At 49.6% G+C, this 23,832-nt stretch overlaps 1 protein-coding gene across 10 annotated transcripts in view; it reads right to left on the reverse strand.

The window, feature by feature from the left end:
• The window catches only part of PIK3R6 (phosphoinositide-3-kinase regulatory subunit 6), a 49,185-nt gene that overhangs the window by 20,105 nt on the left and 5,248 nt on the right, over window positions 1-23,832 (reverse strand). For 2 of the 10 annotated variants that reach the window (XR_011247031.1, XM_069542894.1), the window contains exons 2-8: window positions 19,031-19,134; window positions 10,076-10,159; window positions 9,416-9,507; window positions 8,646-8,714; window positions 7,817-7,949; window positions 7,607-7,676; window positions 6,364-6,547 (exon numbers count right to left, since the gene is read on the reverse strand). Coding sequence is in view for 9 of the 10 variants with exons in the window: in XM_069542894.1 (XP_069398995.1) it covers window positions 6,364-6,547; window positions 7,607-7,676; window positions 7,817-7,949; window positions 8,646-8,714; window positions 9,416-9,507; window positions 10,076-10,159; window positions 19,031-19,043 (645 nt within the window). In the remaining variant the exon portion in view is untranslated. Of the gene's footprint in view, window positions 1-6,363; window positions 6,548-7,606; window positions 7,677-7,816; window positions 7,950-8,165; window positions 8,291-8,645; window positions 8,715-9,415; window positions 9,508-10,075; window positions 10,160-16,042; window positions 16,246-19,030; window positions 19,135-23,832 lie in introns of those variants that run through there. The other 8 variants (XM_069542895.1, XM_069542899.1, XM_069542901.1 and 5 more) reach the window with 8 other exon arrangements.

The raw sequence follows: 23,832 nt of genomic DNA on the forward strand, positions 1-23,832 counted from the left end.
GGAATGATCACAAAGTTCTGTTATTAAATTCTAGCCAGGTACTATGGGCTGCCAAGGCTTTAGAGCTGGCAGCTTGCTTTCTCTTTTGAAAAAGGTAGATTAGCGAGTGCTAAGGAGGTGAGGGGGAGGACTTCCCTGGCAGTCCAGTGGTTAGGGCTTCACCTTCCAAAGCAGGCAGTGTGGGTTCCATCTCTGGTTGGGGAGCTATGATTCCACATGCCTCGGGGTGAGAAAACCAGAACATAAAGCTGAAGCAATAGTGTAAGAAATTAAATACTTTAAAAATGGCCCACATCAAAAAAATTCTTTAAAAGGAAAAAAAAAAAAAAGAGGCTAAGGGTAAAGCACCAGAGCCTTTCCCCTTAATAGAAATAGATTTTGAAAGAGTTCCTCCCTCTTTGAAAGAGCGGCACCACACTCTCCAGCACCGCAGGCTCCGTCTCCAGGGTACAGTCCTGCCACCCTGACCTGACAACCACCCTGGGTCACCATTCTCGGGCTGTGTCCTACTCCCTACTCCCCAACTAATCCCAGCTCATCACTGAGAATCCAGGACCCAAAGAAGTGACACAGGTGGGCACTGCAGGACTTGCTCTCTCTTCTGAGCTAGGGTTCTGCTGAGCAAAGGCTTAACTTCCTGGGCTCAGGGAGAGAGGTCATTCTGACTATTGAGGCTTCCAGTAAATACCTGCTGAATGACCAACTGAATGAACACAAGTGATGACAGGGACAAGGAATCAGAGCTGGAAGGGACCCTGGGGACCATCTCATCTTGTTGCTTCATCTTACAAATTAATTATAAGTGAATTAATTAAATATTTACCAAGTACCTCCTAGGTGCCAGGCACTGTTCTAGGTTCCAGGGTACAGCAGTAAACAAAACAGATAAAAATTCCTGTCTTGGGGACTTGCCTGGTGATCCAGTGGCTAAGACTCCAAGCTCTCAAAACAGCTCTCAAAATCCCTGGTCAGAGAACTAGATCCCATTTGTGGCAGCTAAGACCCAGTACAGCCAAACAAATATTTTAAAAATTCCTATCTCCATGTAGCTTATATTGAAAGTGAAAGCTTACAGCGAAAGTGTTAGTCTCTCGGTTGTGTCCAACTCTTTGTTACCCCATGGACCGTGTAGCCAGCCAGGCTCCTCTGTCTATGGAATTTTCCAGGCAAGACTGGAGTGGGCTGCCATTTCCTTTTCTAGGGGATCCTCTCAACCCAGGGATCGAACCTGAGTCTCCTGCATTGCAGGCTTATTCTTTACCATCTGAGCCACGTGGGAAGACCAGCTTATATTATAGTGCATCTCTTTGTATGTGTGCATGAGTGGGGGTGGGGAAATAATAAACAAGATTAGTGAAATGTACAGTATCATAAATAACAGTAATGAAAAGAGAATAAAACAGGGAGTGGATGTGAAATTTGGGGGAGGGGCTGAAGTTTTAGATGGTGTGACCAGAGGAGCCTCAGTGAACAGTGGCTTCTGAGTGAAGGCTTAAAGGAAGTGAAGGATCGAGCCTTGTGGATACCTGCCGCGGGGCAGCCCCAGCTGGACACCCATCTCCAGCAGGCAGAACACGGTACTGTCGTCCCAAGCTGACCTTCAAGCCTCGAGGCCTTGTCAGCTGATTCTGTGGCATGCAGGGAGGCCAGTCTACTTCCCCCACTCCCTACCTGAGGGTTGGACCAGGCCCTTCGCAGACAGGATGTGGTCTGCTGGCCAGATATGGCCTAGCCACCAGACCGTGGTTGGCTGGGCCACCTCTCTCACGCCCCACTTGTCCTCCAGCCGGCAGGTATGACTGGACATGGGATCCCTACAGCTTCCCCAGGAGCAGAATTCCAGGTAAGGAGGCTGGGGTCTCAGGGAGTGTGCCGCCCCAGGCCAGGCCTCTGTCTGGGTGCACGCAGAATGGGCTGGGGGTGCCGGGGGTCCTTGAGGACCTCTTAACTCCAAGCTTCTCAGGCAGATGGTGCAGTTCCTTTGTCTCTCCTGATACTTCTTTGGCCCCTCCCCCCACTCTCTATTCCCTAAAATGGACACTCAGATAAAGTGAGGGAGAGTGCATAACAGGCTGACTGTGCTTTAAAAAAAATACAGCTTTCATTTTCAGCATTTTTTTTTCTGTAGCAAAATAGTGCAGGCACCCTTTAATTCCAGCTCTGAACCCCACTCCATTCTTGACCAGGCACCTCCCAATCCTTCCCCATCCTGATGCCCTCAAACTCTGCCCAGCCTCACTGCTAAGCCAATTTTCCCCTGAACTCCAGGCGCATCTGATTCAGGGATGGAGTGAGGCCTGAGATGCTCTATTGCCTGTACCACTGAGAAACAAAAGCCAATGTTCTTATGTTAGGGAACCACTGGCTGACACAACCCACCTTGGCTAGGCAGGATGAGAAGTGCTTGCCTAAGTGGTCTCATAGCAAGAGGCTCCAATAAAACTAACCGGGAGAATTCGGGAGAGGACCCACAACAGGGTGGAGACAACCAGCCTCCCAGAATCCTTTGCACTGGGGTCCATCTTGGCTGAGAGATGCGTGTGCCACCAGGAAGGACCCGAGTCAGACCATGGGCCAAGCAAGCTGACTGGCCAGAGGCAATGCCAAAACTAACCCCTCAGCACAAAACCTGAGACTGCGAGCCACATGGCAGAGCAGTCCTCCTGGGTTCCCTTACGCTACTGCTCTCCACCTGGCGCCTTCCCAATAGTCTCTTGCTTGGTAAGCATATGTGTCTCCTTGGACTACTCATTTCCCAGCGTTGGACAAGAGTCCACTCTTGGACCCTGGAAGGGATCCCGCTTCCTGCAACACTGACGTAGCTGACATTGTTGTGTCAAAATGGCGACTTGACCACAGCCTGTTTGGTGGCCAGAAACCATCTGCAGAGTCGCAGGTGGCCGCACGGGGGCGCCGGGTCAGCCCACGAGCTCTGGTCAGGAAGGCTGGTCAGAGTTCCCTCCTCTCTCCCCAGGAGCCACAGCCAAGTGCAGGGAGAGAGGACAGCAGCCCGCAGGAGGGGCCTTAGGTGTCTGTGCTAAAACCAGCCTGGGGAGACTTTCCTGGTGGTCTCGTGGCTAAGATTCCCTGCTCCCAAAGCAGGGGTTCTGGGTTCAGTCTCTGGCCAGGGAAGTAGATCCCATATGCCACAACTAAAATCCAGACAGCTAAATAAATAAATCTGGGGCTTAGGTACATGTTGGGGGGGCATTCCTCCATCATGTGGCTGTGTGCAGTGAACCCTCAAAAGGACTGTTATGGAAAGAGAGACGTCCAGGATGGTGAGGTGGGAGGAGTGAGTCGAGAACCCTCAGCAGGTCCAAGCAGGTGGGCAAGCACAAAGGAATGGTGTGGATGGTGCTTTTAGAGAAAAGGTATGACAGAAAACAACTGACACAGTTTAAGGTTTATTTCAAATCTTAAAAGGTGATGCTGTGAAAGTGCTGCACTCAATATGCCAGCAAATTTGGAAAACTCATCAGTGGCCACAGGACTGGCAAAGGTCAGTTTTCATTCCAATCCCAAAGAAAAGCAATGCCAAAGAATGTTCAAATGACCACACAACTGAACTCATCTCACATGCTAGTGTAGTAATGCTCAAAATTCTCCACGCCAGGTTTCAACAGTATGCAAACCGAGAACTTCCAGATGTTCAAGCTGGATTTAGAAAAGGCGGAGGAACCAGAGATCAAATTGCCAACATCCGCTGGGTCATAGAAAAAGCAAGAGAGTTCCAGAAAAAACATCTACTTCTCTTTCATTGACTATGCTAAAGCCTTTGACTGTGTGGATCACAACAAACTGTGGAAAATTCTTAAAGAGATGGGAACACCAGACCACCTGATCTGCCCCTTGAGAAATCTGTATGCAGGTCAAGAAGCAACAGTTAGAACCGGACATGGAACAACAGACTGGTTCCAAATTGGGAAAGGAGTACGTCAAGGCTGTATATTGTCACCCTGCTTATTTAACTTATATACAGAATACATCATGAGAAATGCCAAGCTGGATGAAGCACAAGCTGGAATCAAGTTTGCCAGGAGAAATATAAATAACCTCAGATATGCAGATGACACCACCCTTATGGCAGAATGTGAAGAAGAACTAAAGAGCCTCTTGATGAAAATGAAAGAGGAGAGTGAAAAAGTTGGCTTAAAACTCAACAATCAGAAAACTAAGATCATGGCATCTTGTCCCATTACTTCATGGAAAAAAGATGGGGAAACAGTGGAAACAGTGACAGACTTTATTTTGGGGGGCTCCAAAATCACTGCAGATGGTGACTGCAGCTACTACATTAAAAGACACTTGCTCCTTGGAAGAAAAGCTATGACCAACCGAGATAGCATACTAAAAAGCACAGACATTACTTTACCAACAAAGGTCTGTCTAGTCAAAGCTATGGTTTTTTCCAGTAATCATGTATGGATATGAGAGTTGAACCATAAAGAAAGCTGAGTGCTGAAGAATGGATACTTTTGAACTATGGTATTGGAGAAGACTCATGAGAGTCTCTCGGACTGCAAGGAGATCAAAGCAGTCAATCCGAAGCAATCAACACTGATTATTCATTGGAAGGACTGATGTTGAAGCTGAAACTCCAATACTTTGGCCACCTGATGTGAAGAGCTGACTCCTTGGAACAGACTCTGATACTGGGAAAGACTGAAGGCAGGAGGAAAAGGGGACAACAGAGGATGAGATGATTGGATGGCATCACCAACTCGAAGGACATGAGTTTGAGCAAGCTCCAGGAGTTGGTGATGGACAGGGAGGCCTGGTGTGCTGCAGGCCATCAGTTTGCAAAGAGTCAGACACGACTGAGCGACTGAACAGTGAAACACAAAAGACACACATCAAAGGAAGGATCCAAGATGTAGGGCTCAGGATACGGAGAATGGAATACAAGAGGAGGAAGAGTAATGCCTCCAGTGTGTTTTGATGGGCAAAGAAAGAACAGACACCCACTTCCTGGGGCAGGGCAAGCAGAGGATCGTGGACCCCTCCAGAAGAGGCAACCTCTCTTCTGGAGCCAGCTCCTCCTGCAGCGGCAGCACCGCACCACAGAGCCACCCGTCAACCCACCTTCCCCAGGGCTGCCACCTTGCCCCACCCCATGCAGACTCCAACTGGCCCTTCTGGCATCCTCCCCTGCCCAAGAAATCCAGCACCTGGGGCCACCCCAGCCAGAGAACCTCTAACTGCTGTGGTCTTGGCTGTGGATAGGGGCTGAGGCTGAATCAGAGAGAAAAGCTAGTGAAAAGTGAAAGTAAAGTGGCTCAGTCGTGTCTGACTCTTTGCGACTCCATGGAAGTCTCCAGGACAGAATACTGGAGTGGGTAAGCCTTTCCCTTTTCCAGGGGATCTTCCCAACCCAGGGATTGAACCCTGGTCTCCCCCATTGCAGGTGGATTCTTTACCAACTGAGCCACAAGGGAAGCCCAAGAATACTGGAGTGGGTAGCCTGTCTCTCCTCCAGGGGATCTTCCCGACCCAGGAATCCAACTGAGGTCTCCTGCATTGCAGGCGGATTCTTTACCAGATGCAGAGTCAGAAAGGAAAGCTAGGAAACAAACTAAATGCCCACAAAGAGGAACAAGGGACTAGTTAAGCGAGTTAAAGGAATGACAGCATGTTCACGAGAGAGAATTCTCTGCCCTGTTAGAAGCATAGCTTTCCAAGGAAAATATTTCCATATGGCACATTTCAGTGTTAAAAAGGATGGGGGAGGGGTGGGGCTGGACGGAAACTAAACACAGGCTTGAAGTCAGATAGACCTGGGTTCACATCCAGGCATAGCCACTTCTTATCTGTGTCACCACAGGTAGGTGATCGGCTTCTCTGTGCCTTTGTTTTGATAAGTACACCCATTTCACAGTGCAGCGGTATTTTAAGGTGATACATGTAAAATGTCTAACATGGTACCAGGAACCCAAGAGACATTCAAAACACTGGTTCTGGGATTCCCTTGGTGGGCCAGTGGCTAAGACTCTTTTGCTCCCGAGCAGGGAGCCTGGGTTCCATCCCTGGTCAGGGAACTAGATCCCACATACCCCAACTAAAAGATCCTGTGTGCTGCAGCTGAGATCCAATGCAGCCAAATAAATAAATAAATGTTTTTTGAAAACAAAAACAGTGGTTTTTGTGATGGCCACCATCAGTATTATTCATGAAATATACCGAATGTTAATTGCTAACATGACTGAGTAGAGGGGTGCGAGTGATTTTTATTTTTTTTCTCGGCTCATCTGCATTTTTCTCCCCAATTTTCCTTAGTGAATGTGTATTTATCTTTGGCTTAAGGGGTGAAAGGTGGTATGGACAGAGGAGAACGGATGTGGGTGAGCAGGGCAGTGACCTTACCAGCAGCTTCCTTTGCAGCGCGCCTGCGTGGCAGGCCGCCCCCAGCGCCGCCTGCAGGGCGTGGGAGATCACGTGGCGCATGCAGGCTTCCGGCGTCTGCTGCCCCTGGGCCGCCTCGATCTCCAGCAGCAGGGCACTGCACACGGAGGGAGACACCAGCTCAGGATCCACGAAGAGGAACACTCTGAGGGCAGAGGTGAGGGGGCCAGGGGCTGATGAGGATGACCCTGGGGAGGAGGGCCACTGGAGGGGCACCCTCAGACCCTTGCAGTCTCCCCCCAAGTTATTTACTTCCTCCAAAAACAGGAGCTTCGAGTTCAAAAGTCTGGGGAGGGGTGGATAACACTAGGGAGCGGTGGGGACTGTGGCAAGGAACAGCAGGCACAGCCCTTCCGGGGGCACCTGGTCCCTCTGGGGACCTCTAGTCTCCTGTTTAGGGAAACTCCAACTGAAATGTCGCTCTCCGCCTCAGCGTTGTGCCCCAGTGACCCCGCTCTCCTTCAGGAGGGACCATATATCCTTCTCACTGAAACTGGAACTCCAAACCTTAAGTGAGCCCCATCTCTCATTGCCTTCATCATACCGGAAAACCAGCCTCACCCACCCTTTCCTCCATACTGAGTTCTCCCACCCTCTCCTCCGTACCCAACTATCACCCAGGCTCTCTGATGCCACGTCCTCTGGGTCCCTTCCACTCCCTGCACGTCCATGAACACTGAGCCCCAGGCTGCCCCTTTCAGTACCAGGTCAGCAGAGGTACCTGCGGGAAGGAGGTTCTGCACCCTCTGCTCCACCCCCAACCCCATCAGCTCCTCTCTCCAGCACGAGCAAGGATGTGTCCTCAATCTTATCAAAAGGGGCTACACTCACAGCCCAGACCTCATGGTGTGACTGTGGCCTGAACTACTTAAATCCTGGAGCCACCCCCAGCTGCCTGATGCTACATCACAGCCAAGGGCAGGCTGGAGGCGGAGCCACAGAACCGCAGCATGGCCCAGGGCTCACATCCACGTTCTGCAGGTGAAAATGGGGGAGCTCTGAATCCAGGGCAAGAAGAAAGACCTGACTGCTCTCCGGGACTTCCAGGGAAGGACACATCCCATTCCCCCTGGAGGACGATGTCCCTTCCCCCCTGGAGGATATCCCCCATGGCTGGACAAATGAGAAGCTCTGCTGGGGCTCTTCTCCGTCCAGCCTCCTGGCTCATCCTCCCGGCAGCAGCACGCTGGCTGGGGCCACTCACCTCTCCCGGTAGGGGTACAGCTCGCTTGTCAGGTTCTGCTCGGCAATGACCAGCCTCTGGTACAGCGTCCCTGCAGAGCAACTGCTTCAGCCAACCAGTCCCTGAGTCTCTGGCCCCTGTTCCCCACTTTCCCAGAAGCTGCTGGAGCTTTCAAGCTGCCTGGAATCCTGAGAGGAAGGCGAGACCTCAGGTGGAGCTGGGAGTGCTCACCTGGGACAGCCGTCTCCGTTTTCAGCCTGATGGCACAGTCCAGGGCGATCGTGCAGTAGGGGGCGGGCAGGGTCAGCAACCTCATGCAAAAGGCGTATGTTCTCTGGTGGAGCTCCTCTGTGATGCCCGTGGCCTGGGTGAGAGGGAGGGGTCAGGGTGCCCAGAGCCCTGGGTCGCAAAGGGCCCTGGCTGGGGTGGGCTGATGGGACGGGAGAAGAGCCAGAGACGTGGGCTCGCCCTTCCCTCCCAAGCCTACACCTTTAGCTTCTTCTCCCATCATCTCTAAGACTCCTCCCCTGTTGACATCCCATTCAGGTTTCCCAAGTGGCACTAGTGACAAAGAATCCACCTGCCAGTGCAGGAGATGTAAAAGACATGGGTTCAGTCCTTGGGTTGGGAAGATCCCCTGGAGGAGGGCATGACAATCCACGCAGGTATCCTTGCCTGGAGAATCCCATGGACAGAGGAACCTGGGGGCTACAGTCCATAGGGTTGCAAAGAGTCAGACACGACTGAAGCAACTTAGTATGCACTCATGCAAGACACTCCATTCACATTTATCAAGATGGAAATTCATCCCCATCCTGTTCCTCCAGCAAATCAACTCTCCTCCCAACCCTTCTGCTCTGTTGGGGTTACCCCCTACCCCCCACCTCCCCAGTTTCATCTCTTCATGTCTCAGGGCAAGGACAGGGCTAAGGGAGGAAGCCAGACAGGGGCAGGCGGTAGTTCTTCCAGGCTCCCCAGGCAGAGACCCGGTGTCTCCTGGGTGTCCAGCCCAGTCACTTGCGGGGTCACCACGACCACCCAGACCCTCAGCCCAGCTCACCTTAGTGAGCACGTACATTAGAGTGTGCAGCAAGGGAATGATGATGTGGCGGGCGTCCTCACTTTCTGCCTGGAAGACAGGAGAGAGCACAGGGCATGGAGGGGGCCAGAGGCTGGGGGGCCTTGCTTCATCCCAGTGGGAGATGGGGTGAAAGGCAGTGTCCCACCAGGCCAAGGGGTGTGGAAAAGGGGCCAGAGCCTGCCCTGGCAGAAGAAGAGCAGTAGGGATGGTGGGGGGGTGCATGGGTGCAGGAGCCCAGGTATTGGGGGAGGGGAACAGGGACCTCCATGGGGGAGGGGCAGCAGCTGGCAGCAAAGGACAGGTGAGTCCCCAGCCTGGAGGCCCCTAGAGTGCAGCTTTCCCAGCTGTAGAGCACTGGGTGGTGAGAAGGATGATTGTAACTTTGACCATTCTTAGCAGTCATACATTTATGTTTGTAGGAGCTTTTTGTTTCTGTCGAGTGACATGGGTTTTCCATTTATGGTGGTGTTCTAGAGATTCTTTCTGAAAGATGTTAACTCAGGTCAAACAATGGGAATCAATGTGCAGATACTATTGCTCACAGGAAAGTACAGAAGAGGGAGAAATATGGTAGAAACCAAAAGACCAGAGTGCGGGGAACATGGGGCTGATGGGCAGACATGGCCCTTCTTCCTCTCATCCCCTCCTGGAAGCCCGAAAACCTACCTTCTTCAGGTCTGCGAGTGAGAACCCACCCACCTTCTCTGAGCGAGAACCCACCTTCCCCAGCTCTCTGAGTGAGAACCCACCTTCTCCAGCTCTCTGAGCAGGATGCGGACCAGCACCGGGCTCTTCCCAGGATCCCGCTCAACCTTCTTGTGCAGGGACCACCTCCACATGCCTGGGCCAGGAGAGGGTGGGCACAGTGCTGAGCAGGACCCTGAGACTTGGAGCCCCAGAGCCCCAGGTCTGACCCTGCCCCCCACTGCCTTGGGTTCCAGGCTCTGAGCCCATGGGTAGGCTTCTCACACATGGGGGAGCTCTGATCTTCACCCCAGTGGGCGGTGAATTCCCAGGGCAGAAAGGACAGAGGTGGGATGCTAGTGGGGACAGGTGTGTGCACGTGGCTTCTGGAGCTCAGCCACGTGCCGGGGAGTCCTTGGGGCCTGCAGTGCCAGGGGAATCTTATTTGCAAGGGGAGTTGGAGAATGTGGTTAAGAAAGAGGATGGCAGACCCCCGATGGGCTCTGCCACGGTCTCTGGGAGGGTGAGCCAGCGGGCAGAGAAGGCATCTGGGTCTTTCAGGTCCCAAGGACTTCCAGCAGGATGGAGGCTTGGCTGGAAGCCTCCCTCATCCTGTGAGCTCCGGGTCGGGGCACTTTCCTGAGAACGCATGGGCAGAGCTGGCTGGGGCAGTGATGGGGTAGTGGGGGAGCCAACAGAGTGCATGGAGGACTGCTGGTTCTTACCTCGGTTGCTCTGCAGGGCGGGGGCCTGGGTGCTGAGCTCTCGGAGCACAGCCTGCACGCTCCGCTGGAGATCCAGCTCCACATCTGGGGTGGGGGTGGAGAGGGTGGAGGCGGGGAGGCTTTTAGGCTGGGAGCTCTGAGGCTCAGCTGCTCCAGCCTTACCTTCCCCCCAACCTCCTCTTTCCCTGAGAATGTCTTTAGCCTCCTCTTCAAGCCTCAGAAGGAGCCCAGAAGCAATCAACTTAGAGCTGGCAGCCTGCATCCTGGCCTGGGCTGGAAAACAGCCTTTTGATCAGCATGTTTGTGTTCTTTGTACAACCAGAGTATCTCAGGGCGAGGTATATATACTGCCAGAGATATGTGGGACAATCCCATTTGTTTCTTTTTGGTGGCACCATGAGGCATGCAGGATCGTAGTTCGCTTACCAGGGATCAAACCCTGTGCCCTGCAGTGGAAGCACAGGGCCCTAACCACTGGACTGCCAGGGAAGTCCCATGAGACACTTTTCAGTGGTATACAGGTGATCCCCAAATCTGAGTAATTCTGCACTGATTTTAATATAGAGAAAAGATATGTAACTAGTTCCTCAACTAGTGTGAAGAAGCTAACATTTAAAGTCAGCTTAAAGAAATACATGAGCTAAATGGCAGGAGGTGACAAAGACTCTCTCCCTGACCAAACTTGGGATCCTCGAAGCCTTGTTCTCCACTAGGCTCTCAGCACAGCCCCTGTCCTGTCCCTGGCCTCCCAGCCCAGTTTTAGAACGAATCCTGCTGCCAGTCGTTCGAGAAGCCCCGGCTCCATGATCCAGTTCTCTATTCCCCACCTTTGATGGGTAACTCCTCAACCTGCCTCCAGCAAGAGTCCTGTTAGGACGGTCTATTGAGAATCCCCCGGCCCTGAGGTCCTTTCGTAGTGGTTTTCCACCACCGACCTCTCCCTCTCTTTGTCGACTGCAAATCCCCTTACCTCTGTGCCTTGTTTAGAGCTGAGCCCCAGGCCCCTCCTCTATTGCAATCATCTTGAATAAAGTCTTCCTTAGGGTTTTTTTAATACATATATAATTTTACTTATTTATTTATTTTTGGCTGTGCTGGGCCTTCCTTGTTGCTGTGGGCTTTTCTCCAGTTGTGGCGACCAGGGGGCACAGCTCTGGTTGCAGAGCACGGCCTCTAGGGTGTGCGGCTTCAGTACTTGCAGCATGCAGGCTCAGGAGACGCGGACTCAAGGGCTCCAGAGCACAGGCTCAGTAGTTGTGACACTCAAGCATGGTTGCTCCTCGGCACGTGGGATCTTCCCGGACCAGAAACTGAACCCCAGTCTCCTGCACTGGCAGGTGGATTCTTTACCACTGAGCCACTAGGGAAGCCCCCGTTAGGATTTTAACAGACGTCAAGATAATTTTTTTTTTTCCTTTAACAGCAGTGTGCTGACATGGCAAAACTCTGGAGATGGCAACTGACATTTGGAAAGCGTGGTAGCTGTGAAAATGCACCTAACTCATCTCCCACTACAAGGAGTTTAAGGGATCCAGGAGCTTGGGGCTGTCAGGGTGTGAAATCCATCACTTTCCAGCCAATACGGACAGCAGCAGGGATTCTAAAGCCAGCTCGTCCTCAGGAACCTTTGTGGACGGTTGACTCTGGTTCAGGGGTTCCTCAGCCCGTGTTCAGTCTAGCACATTTCCACCCAGCCCTTCCTTCCTTTCTCCTTCTTTCAGTGTTGGGCTTGCCCCACAGTCTGAGCGCTCGCTCCTCCAGCCCTCACCGGGTCCCTGTCCGTTTTCTATCCCACAGGTGTTTCCCCACATGAAGCCTTGCATGTCCAATCTTGTCTCCTCCGTCTGCTTTTTGGAGGATCAGGACCAACACAGGAAGTACGGCAGACACTCCCTGTGCCATCAATTCCCCTTTAAAATCCGCTCCAACCGAGGGGCTTTCTCTACAGACAGGGGTGCAGTCTCTGGTTGTCAGTACAAACCACACACCCCAAAAGGTTCCGCTTTTGCCTGAGCTGTCAGGAAACTTACAGCCACATGGAGGCCCTGCCTCAAAAATCTGCTCATCTCAAGAGATGGCGATTTCTTTCCTTTGCTCCTTTTGGGGTGCTCCTGCTTTACAAACATATATTTTAATTCTTCTTGGGTTCCTTTGAAAGTAGGTAGGACGAAGGTGTGGAGAAGGCACTGGAGACCTACTCCAGTACTCTTGCTTGGAAAATCCCATGGACGGAGGAGCCTGGTGGGCTGCAGTTCATGGGGTCGCTAAGAGTTGGACATGACTGAGCGACTTCACTTCCACTTTTCACTTTCATGCATTGGGGAAGGAAATGGCAACCCACTCCAGTGTTCTTGCCTGGAGAATCCCAGGGATGGGGGAGCCTGGTGGGCTGCCATCTATGGGGTCGCACAGAGTCAGACACGACTGAAACGACTTAGCAGCAGCAGCAGCAGCAGCAGCAGCAGCAGCAGCAGCAGGACAAAGGTGAGAATGTGAAAGTGTTAGGTGCTCAGTTGTGTCCGACTCTTGGAGACCTCATGGACTGTATGTAGCCCACCAGGCTCCTCTGTTAGTGGAATTCTCCAGGCAAGCATACTGGAGTGGATAGCCATGCCCTGCTTCAGGGGATCTTCCTGACCGAGGGATCAAACCCAGGTCTCCAACCCAGGTCTCCCGCATTGATGGCAGGCGCTTTGCCATTTGAGCCACCAGGGTAGATAGAGAGGACAAATCTAAAAACCCAGCAGGTTGCAGCCCAAGAGTCAGAGTTTGTTTAGGTCAAGGCACCCCATGCTGTCACAGTCATGGACACACTTTTCCATGACTCTTGTGTGGACCCTTGCAAGCCTGGGGTCACCCAGCATCTCTGATACTCTCACTTTCCTCCAGCCTCTCACTCACCCCCCTGCCCAGGGCAGGTCCAGGTCTGAGTCTCCTTTGGGCTCCGAGCAGGAAGTGGGCGGGTGTTCCAGTCCACATTAGCCCACCCGGCCACTCTGCTGGGCAGTGCAGCATCTCCCCAAACTGGCAAGGAAATTATTTTGCCTGGCAAGAAGGCTTGTCCCGAGCCATCCTTCCATCTACCTAGTTTCACCTGGCATGAAGGTGAATGAGTTAACGCAGGATGAGTTAAGCTTCCCACAGTGGCTCAGTGGTAAAGAATCTGCCTGCAATGCAAGAGACCATGGCTTGATCCCTGGGTCGGGACAATCCCCTGGAGAAGGTAATGGCAATCCACGCCAGTGTTCTTGCCTGGGAAATTCCAAGGAGCCTGGTGGGCTACAGTCCATGGGTTGGGGTCGATGCGGCAGGGTGGGGGGTCCCAAAGAGTCAGACATGACTGAAGCGACTGAGCACAGGGTGTGTTATTTAAAAAATATGCTATGTTCTATCTCTTCTTTCTTCCTTTTCCCCGCCACCCCAACATGGACCACACAAGAGACTTAAAACTGTGATATTAATAACTGTGTTTTCCTCACTTATTAAAAGGGTAGCCAAACCTTTGTCTTTGGAGCCTTAGGTTCCCCTGCTGTTTTGCACAGGGAGTTATGTTTTTATGTTTCAGAGAAAAATAGAGAAGTTTAAAAAAAAACAAACAAACTCTGCCAATAGCCCGGGGAGAAAACCCCTAAATAAACCCTGTTTTCGAAAGTCTGGGCAGCCGGAACAAACTCAGGCTTTGGTCCACATCTGGTTTGCAGACATGTCTTGTTTGGGCTTGCAGAGTGTCTTTGGGGAAAAAAAATTGAACTAGCTGCCAACATTCACAAATGAGGAGATTTTGCATAAAAGCTCGAATTCCTGGCATCTCTGGAAAGTCTGTCAACACTGGGCATGCATTCTTCTCCCAGGTGCCAGTGACAAGGGCTGGGGAGCAGCTGCCCTCCTGAGACAGGGCATGGCTCCTCCAGGGCTTCAGAGAGGTCACTCTCCTTGTTTCTCTTACTTACATCCTTTCCTCGGCCCCTTGACCTTGAGACCCCTGGCTGTCTGATTGAGACAATCACGCTGGATTGTCTCAGAGGGATGGGTTGAAGGCTGCTGCTTTTTGTTAAAAAGAAGACTGGCATGTAGATGTCAATGCTACTCTCTCAATGCGACCCATCCTCTCCTTCCCCCGCTGTGCCCACAAGTCCACTCTCTACATTTGTGTCTCTAGTCCAGCCCTGCCAACAGGTTCATCAGTACCATTCTTCTAGATTCCATATATATGTGTTATTATATGATACTTGTTTTTCTCTTTCTGACTTACTTTACTCCATATGACAGACTCTACTAGGTTCATCCACATCACTACAAATAACCCAATTTCATTCCTTTTAATGGCTGAGTAATATTCTACTGTCTATATGTGCCACAACTGCGGTATCCATTCATCTGTTGATGGACATCTAGGTTGCCTCCCTGTCCTGGCTATTGTAAATAGTGCTGCCATGAACACTGGGGTACCTGTGTCTTTTTGAATTATACACTACCGTGTTTCAAAACAGATAGCTAGTGAGAATCTACTGTATAACGCCGGGAGCTCAACTTGGTACTCTGTGATGACCTAGAGGGGTGGGATGGGGGGCGGTGCGGGGGAGACTTAAGAGCAAAGGGGATGTTATGTATACTTACATCTGATTCATGCTGTACAGAAGAAAGTGACACAATACTGTAAAGCAATTACTCTCCAATTTAAAAAAAGAGAGAGAGAAAGTGGCAATTTGAGGGCAGGAGGTCAGATTCTCCAAGACTGTGAGGGCACAAGGGTTGTGGGGACCCCAGGAAGGAGGAGAACCAGGGCTGGCTGGGACAAAGCTGATGGGTGGTGGCAGAGATCTCAGATGGGGGGAGCTAAGCACCAAACTCTGTGCACCTGAGTGCCACTGGTGTGGTCTCCTGGGCCACCTTGGCCAGGGTGCAGGAATGTCCCCAGAGGAGCCCCTTGTCTCGTGGACCACACAAGCCTGACCAGACTGTTCTGGGGGCTGCAGCCACCGTGGACTGAAGACCTACAGATGTTTCCATCATCCAGACTTTGTGACCTCTGGGCTTCTCACAGGATACTAAAGAGCTGGGGGTGGTGCCCCCAGTGAATGACACAGGAATCTGTCCTGACCTCAGAAAACTAGAGCTGGAAGCTGGACTGGATTTGATTAAGCCCATGAAAGTATTTCTCATGCCTCAAATATCTCAGAGTTGTCATTCTTCTTTCTCTTTTTTTGGCCCTACCACACAGTATGTGGGATCTTACTCCCCCAATCAGAGATTGAACCCATGTCCCCTGAATCTCTGCATTGGAATCACAGAGTCTTAACCACTGGACCACCACGGGACTCCCCCTGACATCATTCTTGATCCAGGACAGCCACTAAATAAACAACATTCCTTATCCTCCCCTCCACTCAGGAGCAGGATATAACTATCAGGTATCCAGATAACTACTCATCCCTAGCATTTAAATAGCACTTGAGAGTAGACACGTAGAAAGTCTTGTGTAGGTGTAGCAAGACAATGGTACATGTTAAACCTGTTTGATTTTTGCCATGGTTAGATGAGAAGACTACATTTCCCAGACTCCCTTGTGGTGGCTCAGTGGGGGCCATGTGACTGAGTTCTGGCCAATATCATGCAGTGGGAGTGGTATGTGGCATTTTCAGGTGTGGCCATAAAACCCTCTGCCCTGTCCTCCATGAGCTTGGAAGAAATGATGTGATGGTCCCTAAGAGGAAAGAAATCTCAGTCCCTGAAAGACTGTAGCCTGTATTCAGGAGCCACCTGAGTGAGAAATAAGCATTTGTTGTGTTGGTCCACAGACACTGGAGTCATTTGTTATAGCAGCTGCTGTTCTCTGACTCAGGGACATACAAAGTGTTCTCTGGTGTGTTGAGTTCATTGGGTTCTGGGCAGAGCCCTGTGAGTTTGGCAGAATAAATACTGTTTTCCCTGTTTTGCGCAATCTAGAGGGACAGACCTGACCCTTACCTCTGTCACCTGTCCAGCCACAGAAGGTCAGACCCAGAGGGGCCCTGGAGCTGACTCTCTTCCCCTTTCACAGATGAGGAAATGAGGCTCAAAGGGGAGAGGTGATTTTTGCAAGGTCACAGAGCTGCTGGAGCAGAGCTTTCTGTTTGCCAATTGCTCTTCCTTTAAAGTTGTCATCTTATGTGCAACCATTCACCTCTTCACTGGGGAAAGAGAAGAGGGTGTACCCCGGTGAAACCATGGGTATGTGTCTACTTATGTGTGCCTGGGGCTTGAATGCACAAATAAACACCCCTGATGAAGTTGCCTGAAAAAAACTTACCATAGGATCTCCCTGATGGTGCAGTGGTTAAGAATCCATGCTTCCACCGTAGGGGGCTTGACCGTTGGTCGACCCTTGGGTTCGACCCTTGGTTGGGGAACTAAGATCCCAAGTACCATGCAGTGTGACCGAAAAATTGAAAAAAGAAAAAAGAAAAGAAGGTGGAGAGACAAACCACACACACGCATACACACCGGTTCCCAGCTCTCCAACCAGCGTAGATGTTATCACAGCTAAAGAGACAATAGGGAGGAAGGAAAGGAGAAGAAAAGCTGACAGGGTCCTGACCGCAGAGGGACCCCCTAGTCTGGGGTCTGCTCCTCAATTTCCAGCCATTCAAAGCTGACCTAGGACTTGGCAGTGCCAGCTCTCTGTTGCCCTGCGATCCTGGACAATCAAATCTCTCCCCAACCTACTCTTGGATGTTGTCTTTTCCCCTAGTTCCCAACCTTGGCTGCACATTAGAAGTACCTGGAGAGCTTTCAAAACTGCCAGTGCACAGCCCACTCCAAACCAAAAAAATCAGATATCTGAGGGTGGGGACTAATAATCAATTTTTAAAAATAGCTCCCCAGGAGACTTGAATGTACAGGATTACAGAATTAACCTAATTCTAATGAGAATCACTGTCTTAGTTTGGAGATCTGATATCTGTTCTGTAAGGGAAGGAGTAAAATGACAAGTTGCTCAGAGTTCACAGAGGACAATCATCCCTGAATTAAGAATGAACGTCGTGACTTCCCCGCTAGTTCAGCGATTAAGAATCTGCCTTGCAATGCAAGGGAGCTGGGTTCGATCCCTGGTCAGGGAACTAAGAACCCACATGCTGTGGGACTACTAAGCACACAAGATCCAGAGCTTGCGGGCTGCAAGGAAGGATCCCACATGATGCAACACAGAATGAAGCTCCCAGGGTCAGGATGGTCAGGGATCAAAGCTGCGCCCCCTGCAGGGGAAGCGTGGAGTCTTAACCACTGGACCACAGGGAAGCCTCTCAGTTGTTCACTGACATTCGTGTGCCCAGCACCCAGATGCGCCATTGACGGGAGTAATACAGTTCTTGCTCCTCTTCCATCCTGTGCCTGACCTCCGCCTTCCCTGCATGTGGAATAAAGGCTCAGATGGTTCTAAAAAGGTTTGCAATCTTGCCCCTGTTCGCAGGAATAACAAAACAGCAATACCGTTGGTGCCCTTGAAACACTGCTCTTTTGCCCTTAAAATAAACATCTTCATTTTCTGGAGCCCCTCTTCTTGACCCTAGGATGAGAGGACTCTGAGGACTGTAGAGAAGTGGAGCAATATAAAAAAAAACAGCTGTAATTTGGGAAGTCAGCCAGGACAACTCCAGTCCTAGTCATGATGAGAAAGCTCCTCTTTCATGCTCCCAGACAAGCATCCTAATTGGGGGATGTTTCTCTCACCCACTGAAATTTGGGAGGGTGAGGGCCATCTGTGGCATCTTTGAGAGTGGATGCTGGTGGTCCTGCCTGCCCAGTAGCCTTCTTTACTCACTGTAACCTCAGTGAGACTGGCCTTGGAGTGGCACAGAACGAAGCTGGCCAACAGGCTCTCCTCACCCTCTGGGTGACCCTTGTGTGGATGATGGACTGGAGAGAAGAAAACCTCCCTTTTCCTGTTCTGCTGGCAGATCCACTCTGTTCCTTGTCTTTTCTGCTGCCTGGTGCTTCAGTTGTTCCTTCCATGCTCCGCTATATTTTTGAAAATTAAATGAACCATATGGGTTTCTATTGCTCGTATCCAAAGAAAGTTTATCGGTACACCTCTCTTCTCAAGGGCTTCCCTGATGGCTCAGAAGGTAAAGCGTCTGCCTGCAATGCAGGAGGCCCGGGTTCGATCCCTGGGTCGGGAAGATCCCCTGGAGAAGGCAATGGCAGTCCACTCCAGCACTCTTGCCTGGAAAGTCCCATGGACAGAGGAGCCTGATAGGCTACAGTCCATGGGGTCGCAAAGAGTCAGTACTGATATCCCTACTTCACAGAATCCTTCTGATGTTTGCATGAGGCAGCCCACAGTGAAGTCATTCACAGCCTGGACACTGGAGCTAGATTGCTGGGTTCAAATCCTGATTGCTGCTGTTGTTCAGTTGCTAAGTCATGTCCGACTCCTTACAACTCCATGGACTGCAGCATGCAAGGCTTCCCTGTCCTTTACTATCTCCCAGAGTTTGCTCAAACTCACGTTCATTGAGTCAGTGATGCCACTGTCTCAAATCCTGTTTGGACCACATACTATCTATGTGTCCTCTCTCACTTTCCTGTTCTGTAAAATGAAGGTAACAATGCTATCTGTCTTACGGGGTCTTTGTGAAGACTCAACAAGTTAATATTTGTCGGGTGCTTTTTCCACTACTTGATATATTGTAAGTGCCATGGAGATTTTTGTTAAATAAATGCAAGTATTTGGCAATACATATTGGCTTTCACTGTCATTACTCCCAAAGTCCAGCTGAGTGATCTGCTAGCAGCTGGGACTCATACAAGTGCGTGGATGTCCATCTCTCAACAATGTTGTCACATTTGGGCAGCTGAGTGGGGATCTCCCAGCTGGGCTGGGTGGAGGGTGGCCTTGCCAGCCCTTGGGGCATTCTCACCTTCAAGAGGGGCCTCCCCTACCCTGCAGACCCCTCTCCCCGCAGCCATACTGACCTGAGCTCTCCATGGGAGCCTGGGGTATGTGTAAGAGGAGGATGTGGTTGTCTCAGGCAGCAGAATGGAAAGTAAATTGGTTGTTTTTCTGCAAAGAGGCGGTTCTGCAAAATAAGAGACAGTGTAAGTGGTGAGAAAGTGCAGAAAGTCTGTGTGTGGAATGGAGAGGAGACCAGGGGACCGAGGCTTCTCCCACATGGAAGGGGAGTCTAGATTTATTTAAGAAGTGCTTCTGTGATGCTTGCTACATGCCAGGCACTCTTCTAAAAATGTAAAAACTGTCAACTCTTCACTCTCAGTGTTTTGTTTGTTTTTGGTCACACTGTTTGGCCTGTGAGACCTTAGTTCCCTGACCAGGGGTCAAACCCATGCCCCACCCAGCCACCCCAGCAGTGAAAGTGCAGAGTCTTAACCACTAAACCTCCAGGGAAGTCCAAACCATTCACTCTTTAATATTAACCTTATGCTGTTGCTGTTCAGTGGCCAAGCCGTGTCCAGCTCTTTGCGACCCCATGGACCATGATGGCATACAAGGCTTCCCTGTCCTTTCACTATCTCCTACAGTTTGCTCAAACTCATGTCCATTGAGTTGGTGATGCCATCCAACCATCCTCATCCTCTGTCACCCCCTTCTCCTTCTGCCCTCAATCTTTCCCAGCGTCAGGGTCTTTTCCAATGAGTCAGGTAGGTACTCTTTTCTCCCCATTCTACAAATGGGGAATTGAAGCACAGAGGTTAAATATTGATTCAAGGTCAGGTACTTAGTAAAAGAATGAGCACTTGAACTCAGACCATCTAGCTCGAGAGCTCAAGCCCTCTATCATGACCACAAGCTGCCCCACTGGGACCCCAGAGGGAGGGACTCCCAGAGTTAGCTTCCCAGAGCAATACACTCCCCAAGTGAGAAGTAGAAGAACTCTGAAAGGATCCAAGAGCTTGTTCTTAGAAGAAGAAGAAAAAAAAAAAAACTACACACACGGGACAGCTAATCAAGAGAGAAAAAAGAGACAATATTAGGAATGATAAACATCACATAAGACATTGATCTATACAAAGAAAGCCCTGAATCCTCGAAATCACACAGTTTTCTCGGAAAATAAAAATAACTCAAAAGGTTCTAGAAGACTCAGAGAAATTGCTTATATTGGTAACCAGTGAGGAAACAGAGAAAGCCCTCAAAGAAAGTGACATCTGGCTCAGATGGCTCCTCTGATAAGTTATCTCAAATATGCAGAGTAAAGCAAAAACTGTTCCAAAGCATAGAGAAAGAAGAAAAGATTCTCTGAAGAAGGCAGCCTACCCTTGATATGAAAATCTAATGAGGATAGTTTACAAAAATAGAGGAAACACTTTGCATCCACCAGGATAGCTATTTTTAAAAAATAAATACAACAGTTGGCAAGGGTGTGGAGAAATGAGAACTTGGGTTCGTGGCTGGCTGGAAAGTAAAACTGAGCACCTGCTATGTAAAACAGTAAGGTGATTCCTCAGAAAGTTAAACAGAGATTCCCTGTATGGTTTACCAGGAATTCCACTCCTGGGTAAACACCCAAAAGAATTGCAAATAAGGACTAACAGACATTTGTACACCAATGTTCATGGCACCATTATTTAAAAATTGTCAAAAGGTGGAAAGAGTCCCAAGTGTTCACACAAAATGTGGTGTATGCAGAAAATTATGCAGCCTTAAAAAGGAATGAAATTCTGATACGTGCTGCAACGTAGCATGAAACATCATGCTAAATGAAATAAGTCAGACACACAAGGACAAATATTGTATGATTCCACTTATATGACGCATCTAAATAGGCAAATTCACAAAGACGAAATATAATGGAGGTGACCGGGGGCTGGGGGGAGGTAGGAATGGGGAGCCACTGTTTAATGGGCACAGAGTTTGTATTTGGGATGATGAAAAGCTTCTGAAAATAGATAGTAGTCATGATTGTACAATATTGTAAATGTACTTAATACCATGGAACTGTACACTAAGGTAGTACCTTTAGGTAGTTAAAACAGGTAAATTTCATGATATGTATAATTTTACCACAACAGAAGAAAAAATAGATCTGGCTCACTTATAAATACAGATGTAAAATTATAAAATAAATATCAAACAGTTTAATTCAAAGTATTAAAATTATAATGTACTCTGAATAATTTTAGTCTAATGATAATCAGTGATGTGAGAGTTGGACTGACTATAAAGAAAGCTGAGCACTGAAGAAATGATGCTTTTGAACTGTGGTGTTGGAGAAGACTCTTGAGTCCCTTGGACTGCAAGGAGATCTAACCAGTCCATCCTAAAGGAAGTCAATCCTGAATATTCATTGGAAGGACTGATGCTGAAGCTGAAACTCCAATACTTTGGCCACCTGATGCGAAGAATTGACTCCTAAGAAAAGACCCTGATGCTGGGAAAGATTGAAGGCAGGAGGAGAAGGGGACGACAGAGGATGAGATGGTTTGATGGCATCATCGACTCTATGGACATGAGTTTGAGTAAGCTCTGGGAGCTGGTGATGGGCAGGGAAGCCTGGCGTGCTGCAGTCCATGGGGTTGCAAAGAGTCGGACATTAGCGACTGAACTGAACTGAATGATAATCATCAAAATGAATGCAAAAATGCGCCAACCCATTGGCAGAGATTAGAAAAAAGAGTAACATCAACTATTGGGGAGGACATGAGAATTTGTTCTGTCATATTCAGCTGGAAAGAATGGAAATTGGGGGACTTCCCTGGTGGTCTAGTGGTTGGGAATCTGCCTGCCAATGCAGGGGACATGAGTTTGATTCCTGGTCTGGAAAGAATCCACATGTCACGGGGCAACTAAGCCTGTGTGCCACAAGAGAAGCAACTGCAATGAGAAGCCCATACACCACGGTGAAGAGTAGCCCTCGCTCACCACAACGAGAGAAAACTCTCATGCAGCAATGAAGACCCAGCACAACAAAAAATAAATAAATAAATAAAAATTTGAAAAAAAGATAACCAACAAAGACCTGCTGTATAGCACAGGGAACCGAATTCAATATTATATTTTATTATTATACTATACATATGCACTGTAATGTATATGTATTATAATGTATATTATTATAACTGTATAATAACATATAAGGGAAAATAATCTGAAAAAATAATAAATATATGCATATATTTATTCTTGAAAGTGAAAGTGTTAGTCGCTTAGTCACATCTGACTCTTTGCGACCCCATGGATTGTAGCCCACCAGAGTCCTCTGTCCATTGGATTCTCTAGGCAAGAATACTAGAGTGGGCAGCCATTCCCTTCCCCAGGGGATCTTTTCAGGACCCAGGGATTGAGTCCAGTTCTCCTGCATGGCAGGTGGATTCTTGACCATCTGAGCCACCAGGGAAGCACTATATATTTATTCATATACATATATACACACACACACATAAACTGAATTGCTACGCTGCACACCTGAAACTTACATGACATTGTAAATCAGCTCTACTTGTAAAGCTGTGGATGATCTGGGTGGATTTTTAACATTTATGTATTTATTTGGTTATGCTGCGTCTTTGCTGACGCTCAGGCTTCCTCTAGTTGCGGCAGGCAGTGACTACTCTTGGTTGTGGTGCTCGGGCTTCTCACTGAGGCGGCCTCTCTTGCGTAGCATGAGATCTAGGGCTTGCGGGCTTCAGCATTTGCAGCATAGGGGCTCAATAGTTGCGGTTCACAGGCTTAGCTGCTCTGTGGCGTGTGGAATCTTCCCCTACCAGGGATCGAACCTGTGTCCCCTGCACTGGCAGGTGGATTCTTATCCACTGTACCACCAGAGAAGCCCTGGGCTGATTTTTTTCTTGAAAGTAAAATTCTAAGAAGCTTCAACAGTCACTGTCACAAAGCCTGCTTATTCATTCTTCATTCACTCGCTCACTCATCAAACATTTATCCAGCGACCATATATATCTGTGTGGGACCTGGGGATTCTCTGCACCACCCCCTTGTTCCTCTGAGGGGACCTGTGTAATCTGTTTCCTGTCCTTTGGGCTGCTGACCACACCCGTGTGGGGCAGAGCCCTCGGGGTCAAGTCTGCATCAGACAGGAAATATGCAGAACCCAGGTCATTTCTTGGAACGCATCAACATTGCATTTGCTTCAGTTCAGGGTGATGTGAACTTCTCAGGAAATAAAGCTTGCCCTTTCAGGCACCTGGACATGCCTCTGAGGTGTTCTGGGTGGATGTCATGGGAGCTGATTGCATGCACTAGGCTGTAACACGGTGATGATTTCAGGGGCTGTTGGCACCTAAAGGAAGCCTCCGTCCCACACTGAAAGGCTTCTTTTCTCTGGTGTGAATGCTGTTTCAGCAGTGGGCTTAGAACATCTATTTGGGCTGCTCCAAGGCCCAAGGATGTTCCTCCCTAGCTCCTGGCAGTAATCCTAGGGGCTGAGATCGCTGAGTAAACCAAAGGGCACCTATGGAACACTATTCACATGGCGGAAATTGTGAAAGGCCCTAGTGTTTAGAGATAAGTAAATGAGACACGGTTTCTTACCCTTAGGAGCTGGGGGTCTACCTGTCTGTGACTTCTTACCGACCGCAGTGTGACCCTACTCGTCACATTCTCAGTCCACAATTGGCGCACCGACCGCATAACAAGCATGAGAACAAATTTATTACCTCGCAACAAGCATGATAACACATTTATTTCACAGAGACCGAGGGCAGATATCAGTGAGTCATTAATAAATAATAAGTCGCCTGTGCTAATTTCATCATTTCTGAGCATGCATCCCATGAAGGAGCCTATAGCTCAGCTGTACTAG

The sequence above is a fragment of the Ovis canadensis genome, chromosome 11, assembly GCF_042477335.2.
Source record: "Ovis canadensis isolate MfBH-ARS-UI-01 breed Bighorn chromosome 11, ARS-UI_OviCan_v2, whole genome shotgun sequence".
Classification (NCBI taxonomy): domain Eukaryota; kingdom Metazoa; phylum Chordata; class Mammalia; order Artiodactyla; family Bovidae; genus Ovis; species Ovis canadensis.